Source organism: Rhinolophus hipposideros (assembly GCF_964194185.1).
Source record: "Rhinolophus hipposideros genome assembly, chromosome: 5".
Taxonomy (NCBI): Eukaryota; Metazoa; Chordata; class Mammalia; order Chiroptera; family Rhinolophidae; genus Rhinolophus; species Rhinolophus hipposideros.
This window is the reverse complement of record NC_138051.1, coordinates 32,939,533-32,949,199: the sequence shown is the minus strand read 5'-3', so window position 1 is coordinate 32,949,199 and position 9,667 is coordinate 32,939,533. Positions and strand designations below refer to the sequence as shown.

The 9,667-nt window shown below is 46.3% G+C and overlaps 1 protein-coding gene across 6 annotated transcripts; it reads left to right on the top strand.

The window, feature by feature from the left end:
• The first annotated feature begins 268 nt into the window (after nucleotides 1-268).
• Nucleotides 269-7,333, top strand: ACTC1 (actin alpha cardiac muscle 1). Of its 6 annotated transcripts, none has more exons than XM_081047772.1 (8): nucleotides 269-997; nucleotides 1,453-1,656; nucleotides 2,226-2,376; nucleotides 3,531-3,855; nucleotides 4,522-4,683; nucleotides 4,809-5,000; nucleotides 5,850-6,031; nucleotides 6,582-7,333. In XM_081047772.1, exons 3-8 carry the CDS (start codon nucleotides 2,248-2,250, stop codon nucleotides 6,723-6,725), a joined length of 1,134 nt encoding a protein of 377 aa, XP_080903898.1. In that variant the 5' UTR covers nucleotides 269-997; nucleotides 1,453-1,656; nucleotides 2,226-2,247; the 3' UTR covers nucleotides 6,726-7,333. The 6 variants fall into 6 exon arrangements, with proteins under 6 accessions (XP_080903898.1, XP_080903897.1, XP_080903900.1 ...); XM_081047771.1 differs by lacking the exon at nucleotides 269-997 and adding an exon at nucleotides 1,011-1,219; XM_081047774.1 differs by lacking the exons at nucleotides 269-997; nucleotides 1,453-1,656 and adding an exon at nucleotides 1,715-1,791.
• The last annotated feature ends 2,334 nt before the right edge of the window (nucleotides 7,334-9,667 follow it).

Here is a 9,667-nt window from a genome sequence, read left to right as displayed (position 1 = left end):
ACAGGGAGAGATCCCAGCCAGGCCCCTCACCTGGCTCCATTGCCCAACTGCCCCCCCAGTTTCTTCTCCAGACTAACCCAAACATGGTTGGGGAGCTCAGCAGGGAGGGCCCACATTCTCCAGTCCAGTCAGGACAAGTATCTAATCAACAGGCCTCCTTAGCATATCAATCCAAGACCACTCTACAGATGGATGCCTGTGCCCAGTTTTCTATTTTTAACTGGTGTGTGTGAAAGGGAGAAAAAACACAAGCATTAAAAATCAAAGTGCCAGTCAAGAACTGAGAATACAGGGCACCCCAGGGCAAACGAGCCATCTGTGTCCTTCTCACGTCTCTCTGATCCTTTCCTTGCTCCTTGCTTCATGTCATCTTTCCGTTCCTTTCTCCAATGTCCCAAGATCCTTCAAAATCTATTTCCAAGGAGAAGCTAGTATCCGTTATTTGTACCAATGCTTCTTTAATGTACATACTAATCAACTGGGCCTCTGGCTAAGAGATTCTTATTCATTAGTTCCAGGGTGGGGCCTGGAACTCTGCTTTTCTAACTCATTCCAGGTTATAATGATACTGCTAGTTCCTACGATATGTTCATATGGTTGAAGTTGCTGGTATCTTCTTGACAAGAATATTTGCTCCTACTGGAATGAAGGCCTTTGCCCTCAGTTGTTTATCCACCAGCAAGAGTTCAAGCTACTTTTGGCATTTGTTTCTTCGTTCACTTTGGCAGCAGGGATCATTTTGTGGATTAAAGACCAGAGTCTCAGTTTGAGTGAAACCTTCCAAGCATGGAGGAGAGCTACCTGATATCCAGGCTGGGATAAATCTGACCCCTTCTCTAGCGGGACTTGACCAAGCTCTCACAGAAGCTCTCCTTAGCGTTTTCCCTGGCCAGACTCTGCCTGAGCCATGCATGGGTTGGAGACTAAGGTGGCCGGGTTAATCTCAGCTTTTGGCCCTAGAGGAGAAAAGCCCAGCTCCCTGAATAAAGTCATCCGGGTTGGTGGGAACTAGACAAGAAGGGTGCCCTGTCCTAGGTGCTCATTTTCTTGGTCACTCAAATGTGCTGCTGTGGTGTCCTTCGGGCCCATGAGGACGACCAGGGCTCTGCTCCTTCAGCTCCCAGTCCTGGAAGATGAGAAGCTGCTGTCCTTCCTCTGATGCCCTGCCCCAGCTGTCGGGACCCCTCAGCAGAGGGCAGGGTGCCAAGTCTTCCCGCTTGTATGTGGTGTATTGTCTCTTCGTCTGGCCGGCTGCGGAGAAACCGGCCACTGCACACCCAGGGAGAACCCCAACCCAGGAAGGGGGAAGGGTGGGCTGGCGTCACTTAGTCTTCCCCTGCCCCCTACCTTTCACCGCCCGCCCCTCCCTAGCTCCCTATTTGGCCATCCCCCTGGTTGCCCCCTCCCCTTCCTTACATGGTCTGAGGCCCCCTTGTCTGATCCTCTTCCCAGCCCTTGGCTCCATGAATGGCCTCGGCGCTCCTTAGTGGTGTGAAGGCGACCAAATAAGGCAAGGTGGCCCGACCGGGCCCCCCACCCCTGCCCCCGGCCGCTCCAACTGACCCCGTCCATCAGCGTGCTATAAAGCAGCGCGCCCGGCGCCGAGCACCCAGCGCCTGCCGCCGCCCGAGCCGAGCCGAGCCCGACCCCGCGAACGTGAGTCACCTGCGCCCGCCCTCCCCGCCCTCCCCGCCCCGCACCCGGACCGCCGCCCAGCCCGCCCCGAGCCAGCGCCCCGCGCTCCGGCCGCTCCGGCGTTTTCATTTTTTCAAGACCAAACTTTTCGATTAGGTTCTAACTTCTTTTGTCCTGAGTCGTTCCAAGAGAGGGGCGCACGGAAGGGGAGCCGTGCAGTCTCCCGGGGGGTATTGAAGGGTCCCTGATCTCGTGGGCGTGGATGGGGGTGAGGATGGGGCCGAAGTGGGTTCGCAGTTTGTGAAAAGGCGAACATGTAAAGGGCTGGGGACCTGGTAAGAGGTGACTGTCCCTCCCTGCACCTGGGGTGAGCCTCCTGGCCAAGCAGCCTTGCTGGTTCCTCTGTCTTTCTCTGCGCACCCACACCCCCACTCCCCGCCGCTTCCTCCTAGCCTCCTTTTTCTGCCGCGGGGGGAAGGGAGGTGGCAGGCGCGCCCCCAACCCCCTCTGCTCTGACTCCTCCCGGGGCGCGGAGAAGGCCAGCTCCGCAGGCGCTGAGCGTGGGGCTTCCCACTCTCTTCACCCTGCAGATCCCGCTGACGCTGTGCCAAGATGTGCGACGACGAGGAGACCACCGCCCTGGTGTGCGACAACGGCTCTGGGCTGGTGAAGGCCGGCTTCGCGGGCGATGACGCGCCCCGCGCGGTCTTCCCATCCATCGTGGGCCGCCCGCGCCACCAGGTACACATGCCTCCCCGCCTGGCCTGCTCTCACCGGGAGCAGCCCCTGGCCCCGCTCCAAACCCTTTCCTGCCACCTCTGCCGCCCAGCAATCTAGGAAATGTCTCACCTGCCCCTCCTGTTTCGTACTCTATAGGTCATATAAGAAAAGGATGGGTATCTCAAATCCAAGCCAAGACAAGCAGTTCTCACACCCTCCACCTATGGAGGGTGTGAAATGGTCATTTTCCTGTCCACTTCCAAGACAAAACTCTCCAAGGGTCCAATTCTCTGATATGAAAAGGCAGCAGCTCTCTCTTCCATCTCTGACCTGCATTTTTAGTCCTCAACGTCTTCTCTTCTATCTTTTGTACACTTCAGTTTTTCCCTTGGCCTCCCTTTTCGGTCCTGTTCAAAACTTATAATAATACGACTTATCTCAGCCAACCAGGCAGGAGTCAACCCACATTCATCCTTCTTGTTCACAGCCAGTTTACAGGGCTCCCAAAATATGTAATCTAGCTGCTTCCTGGCTGTTGCATTTTTAGAAGCCAGACGTGACAGAGGCAGTAAGTGCCATGGTGATAGTGACATACCACCTTGTTTATTAAGAGAAATGTCACGTTCTCTGGCTTTGCCACATGCCTGGTCAGACGGGCTGCCAGGAAGGAGAGCTGTATTCCTCAGTGCTGGTGAGTGATGGGCCCAGGATAGCTCTAGGCAGGCTGGATTTCACCGGCAGGGTGATAATGGCATATCAGCCCATCTTTTTATGTTCACTTGATGAATGTCAAAATCTTTTCTTAGGAGAAATACAATATGTATTAATTCAGTCGTTTCACAACGTAGTCATTTATAGTCTAGTTGACATGGGTGATGAGCTTAATAATTGAATGAAGGCATTATGGTATGTTTAAAATGAAGCGAGGCTCTACTGCAGTGAAATATCTTCGTTACCCACACCCTAGTTATCTTGGTGGGGGGTGGGAGGGTGGGGAAAAGGTACTAGATTGATTTTACGTGATATTTCTAGATTGAGCTAAAATCCTATTGTTTATTACTTCTGCTCTCTGTAAGATGCTCCTTGACTTGGGGAGTTAAATGTGAATGTATAAGCCATCAGTTATATTCCTGACATGGTGGAACCTTGACCTTCTCATCTTTTCCTTCTTATAGGGCGTCATGGTGGGTATGGGTCAGAAGGATTCCTACGTAGGTGACGAGGCCCAGAGCAAGCGAGGTATCCTGACTCTCAAGTACCCCATTGAGCACGGCATCATCACCAACTGGGACGACATGGAGAAGATCTGGCACCATACCTTCTATAATGAGCTCCGCGTGGCCCCTGAGGAGCACCCTACTCTGCTCACCGAGGCCCCCCTGAACCCCAAGGCCAACCGTGAAAAGATGACCCAAATCATGTTTGAGACCTTCAATGTCCCTGCCATGTATGTGGCCATCCAGGCGGTGCTGTCCCTATATGCTTCTGGCCGTACCACAGGTATGTTTGGGCTCGGGACAGTCACCTATTAAACACATTCCCAAGACATTGATCTTGCTGTGAATCCATCTCCCCAATTGAAAAAAGAACGATTCCTTCCTTCACACTCCCTGGCAAGGTGTCTGTGCTAAGAGAAAGGTTAACCATAGTACCCAGTTTCAAATCACATGTATTTCTGAAAGCTGAAAGTACGTGATGTCACATGATGAGGCTTCATACAATGTATCAGCCTGGAATGTAGGAATCGTTGGTATGTATTCATACCATCACAGCCCCCTGGGCAAACATCACCAAAGAGAACCCACATTCCCTACAGTGTCTGAGTCAAAAACGAGAAATGTGTAAGTTACAGGCGAAGAAAGGAAAACACACCTGATGCTTGCATAATGTGCTAATGACCGATAAAAGATCATTTGAAAGTGTCCTGGAGGAATTTTTCTACAATATTCGAAAAGATGAACTGTTGCTGACTTCATAGTTAGCCTCCATTATGCTCACTTTTATTCTTCTTGTGAAAGGGGTCTAATTTTATCTGGAGTCATGCCCAATGCTAGTTGATCTTAGCGAAAACTGGAAGTAGGCTTTGACGTGGCTAAAAGCAGTGAGGTCCTCAAAAGCCGTGGTGTCCTCGGGGATTACCTCCTTCTTGTCTATTTCCTCTGACAGGCATTGTTCTGGACTCTGGGGATGGTGTAACTCACAACGTCCCTATCTATGAGGGTTACGCTTTGCCCCACGCCATCATGCGTCTGGATCTAGCTGGTCGGGATCTCACTGACTACCTCATGAAGATCCTCACTGAGCGCGGCTACTCCTTTGTCACCACCGGTGAGTGTGTCTGTCTCATCTGCCACAGCATGTGTCTGCTGTTCCCCTCCATCAGCAGACCTACCTACCTCCTCACATTGACTTCATTCTTCAGAGCTTGACTGTGATACCCTTTATTTCTGTAGCTGAACGTGAAATTGTCCGTGACATTAAAGAGAAGCTGTGCTATGTCGCACTGGATTTTGAGAATGAGATGGCCACGGCTGCTTCTTCCTCCTCCCTGGAGAAGAGCTATGAACTGCCTGATGGCCAAGTCATCACTATCGGCAATGAGCGCTTCCGCTGCCCTGAGACACTCTTCCAGCCCTCCTTCATTGGTGAGTTGCAGGGTCTGGTGCACAGGCACAGCGTTTCCCTGGAAATCCTGGGTTAGGGGGAGCCCCAGAGTAAAATCTGTTATGAAGAAGGATGTAATGAATGTCTGTAATGAACATTCTGAATGTCTGTAATGAAGAAGGATGAAGGGGGCTCTTGAATTAAAAGAAGTCATAGGTTGGAGTCCCACACAGCTCAGTCTCAGGGCCTAATGGTTGATTAAAGGGATGGCCATGACTGTTCTGTTGCAGTGAAATTATAAAGGATGAGACTGATTTCTTCTCAAAACCAAGGATGAGATAGAGTAGTAACCCATGTCTGCAGGAAAGGGATGATTACTCAAGAGTGCCAGTTTATTCCAATAAGCTCCACTACCAAGTAGCTGGACTTTCCTTTTAAGTCACTCATTGTTAAATGCAACAATTGTACTCATAGTAATAACTGGGTATTTATATGTCACCAAACATTTTTCCTAAGGAATGACTTCCAGGAGGAAGCCTGTGAGGATCTTATTTTAGTCCATAGGTAAAAGTTGCATGAATTGAACTTAAAATGTGTCATATTCTTTTCCAATGTATCTCCATACATCTGATGGGTACAGCATGTGTTCCCTCCAAACAGGTGCTAAACACAGTTGTTCATTCCTTGGCAGCCTGTTGTGGGCTGTCAGGACTTTGAAAGACACCTGTTCCACAAATCCCCTGCAGTGTCTCTTATAGAGGAACACATGTTTCAGAGACAAATGGTGACAGTTTACCAACACAGAGGAGTCCTGTTCTCTGCCCTCCATCCCGGCTCCCTGGCTAAAGTGCACTGTGATTTTTATTTTTTTTTTTCAATCTTGTTCCTAGGTATGGAATCTGCTGGCATCCATGAAACAACTTATAATAGCATCATGAAGTGTGACATTGATATCCGCAAGGACCTGTATGCCAACAATGTCTTATCTGGAGGTACCACCATGTACCCTGGGATCGCTGATCGCATGCAAAAGGAAATCACTGCCCTGGCTCCCAGCACCATGAAGATCAAGGTAAAGAACTTCTGTGCCTGGGGGAGTCAGGGCACATCTTGGTATTCCAAGCAGAACTGCATTCCTAACTCCTTTCCCCTCACACTTAGCTTTCTGTCTCCTAAAAACTGTACCTTTTAGCTTCTCTAGCACTTTTTCTAGCACGTTTTCTGATTTTTCTAGCACTTTTCCCAAGACTTTAAAAATGCTTTCAAGCGGTGGGTAAAAATAAATCTTTGAGAAAAAAAAAAAAAACCTAAATCTTTAAACACATCTTTAAAAAGTCCCCAACTTTTGGGCTAGCCCCCACCACGTATTTAGCTTGTTGCCACATTATACTTGAGTTCAGAGAAGTGGGGAATTCTATTTTGTGGAGTCTTTGATAATAGAAATAATGAAATAGAGGAAAGTACATACAACCTGACTCAGCTGTATAAATTTATGGTATGAAGTAGCTTACATTACAGTGAATTAATATCTGATATAGTTTCTGTGAATCTACCCAAGAGGTAGCTTGCTCTGTTTCTGGGAATTTCAGAATTCACTGGGAGTTTTTGTTTCCTTTCCACAGATTATTGCTCCTCCTGAGCGTAAGTACTCTGTCTGGATTGGGGGCTCCATCCTGGCCTCCCTGTCCACCTTCCAGCAAATGTGGATCAGCAAGCAAGAGTATGATGAGGCAGGCCCATCCATCGTCCACCGCAAATGCTTCTAAGGTGCCTTCTCTCTTAGTCTACCTTACATTCAAGATGACAGTATTATGCTTCTTGGAGTCTTCCAATCCACCCTCCCTCATCTCTCATCAATCATTGTACAGTTTGTTTACACACGTGCAATTTATTTGTGCTTCTAATATTTATTGCTTTATAAATAAACCAGACCAGGACTTGCAACCTACAAAAGACTCTCTTATTTCCTTTTGGGTGAGGCATGGGGTAGGGCCAATGTTCGCTTATTTCAGTCTGTGAACTCCTAGATCGGTGGCTTGGACCCAGGTGCACTGTAATATTACAGCTCCACAAAATTTATCAAAAGCATTAGTGTGACATTTGGCTGGGAGTGATGGTACTAAATTTTGATTTTGAACTTTGGTCCAGAATTCGTGGATCTATTTCTTATCTGAAAAGGAGATCACGTTTTGCTTCACATAAGCAAGAAATGGAATCAGATAAAAGAATTCTCTAAAATTAGTGGATATGAATATTAAATGTATTGTCATTTTAGCATATGTTGCAGTTGCTTTTGTAACTGCAGAAACCACATTTATGTCTGTAGTGAGAAATTCAAAGATTATTTTAAATAGATTAAATTCTCATTTCTCGGACTCTTCAGTTGCCTTCCTGAGGACTATGTATGTTAGCAGTGAGACCCTGAGGCCAGCTGACAGTGACCTCTGGCCATATCCCATTCCAAATGCCCCCTGAACAACTCGAGACCACTGTGTAGGTTCAAAACAAAAGTGAGGAAAACAGGCAGCAGGTACTTCTGCCTAATGAGTGGCTAGCTTCTGGGACAACGTCTTCAGTCTCTTCACTTCTTGGAAATCTTGGGATCTTGGGTTGAGTGGAGTGAAGGCCATGAAGTCCTGAGGGAGGAAGGGGAGTGGAAAGCCTCAGTATTCCTTTTACTCCATGTTGGGCTCTCTGCAAAGTATGATGGGTGGAGTCCTGAGGGCATCACCCAAAAGAATAAGTTATGCTCGGTCCTTGAGCAGCTCACGTACACTCTACATAAACCCCCAATGTGTGTGGTTTATAGGCTTCAAGGAGACAGACATTGGTCTGGGTCTTGAATGGTTAAGAACTAGAGAGGTGAGAGGAGCAGGGAAGAAATCACAACAGAAGGAAACAGGGCAGAAGCCATCATACAAGGACAGGACAGGCTGGTGGGAGCTGACGGATTTTAGGTAATCAGTTTGGAAAGGTAGATTTCAACCTCACTGCAGAAGCTTTCAAATTAATTGTGCATGAACTCTTATAGTATTTGGATGGACTTAATTAAACTTTTATTTGTTGGTGAGAAAATCAAGACAGAGACATTAAGCAACTGCTGCAATGTTAAACAGCTTGGTGGGATACCCCAGATAGGAACCCAGATTTTCTGACATCTAATTTAAAGGTGCTTCTAAAACCATCTTTAGTCATAAAACTTTAGTTTCAAACTTTAGTCAAAGTTTAAAACTAAACTTATAAACATATAGACATAAAACTTTAGTCATAGTATATCAAGAGTAACCTCATTCTATCACTTACCCTTGGGAGTCTGCGTTCAAAATTCGGAGTGTTTGAGGCTCGTGAGAATCTTTAATAAGTTGTCATTGTCATTATCATTCAAGATTGTAATCGTGTCTTTTAAAAAATGTTTTATTAAAAAATATAGCTAACATACATTATATCAGTTTCAGGTGTACACAATAGTTGTTCCACATTTATATAACTAAAGAAGTGATCGACGTAAGTCGAGCAACCATCTGACACCATAACATGCTATCACAATATTGCTGAGTATATTCCCCATGCTGTACATCACATCCCCATGACTATTTTATATTTGAACCTTTTATTCCCTTTCACCTCCCCTCTTCTAAGTTTTTCAATTACGGTTAACATTCAATATTATTTTGTGTTAATTTCAGGTGTATAGCACGGTGGTTAGACATTTGTATAATTTAAGAAGTAATCACCCTGACTAGTCTAGTACCCACCTGGCACTATACATAGTTATTACCATATCGTTAACTGTATTCCCTATGCTTTACTTTACATCCCCATGACTGTTTTGTAATTACCAGTTTGTACTACTTCTTAATGCCTTTACCTTTTTCTCTGCCCTCCAACCCTCCTCCCATCTATCACCCCAGTAAATTTAGTACCCACCTGACACCATGCATAGTTATTACAATATTATTGACTATATTCCTTGTGCTATAACCTACATCTCCATGACTGTATAACCACCAATTTGTACTTCTTAATCCCTTCCCATTTTTCACCCACCCCCCTCAACCACCTTCCCATTTGGCAGCCATCAAAATGTTCTTTGTATCTATGAGTTTGTTTCTGTTTTGTTTGTTTGTTTGTTTATTTTGTTCTTTTTATTCCACATATAAGTGAAATCACATTGCATCTCTCTTTCTCTGTCTGACATACTACGCTCAGCCCAATACCTTCCAGGCCCATCCATGCTGCTGTAGATGGCAAGAACCCGTTTCCTTCCATGGCCAAGCAATATTCCATTGTACCACCTCTGCTATATCCATTCACACCGATGGACACCTGGGTTGCCTCCACATCTTGGCCATTGTAAATTATGCTGCAATGAACATATGGGTGCACATGTCCCGTCGAAGTAGCATTTTGGGTTTCTTCAGATAAATACCCAGAAGTGGGATTACTGGGTCTTTCTTTGTCTCTTGTTACAGTCTTTGTTTTAAAGTCTATTTTGCCTGGCAGAAGCATTGCTACTCCAGATTGTTCCCCCCATTTCCATTTCTATGAAACAACTTTTTCCATCGCTTGACTTTCAGTCTGTGTGTGTTTTTTGATCTGAAGTGAGTCTGTTGTAGGCAATGTATATAAGAGTTTTGTTTTCTTATCCATTTAACCACTCTATGTTTTTGATCAAAGCATTTAATCCATTTACATGGAAAGTAATTGT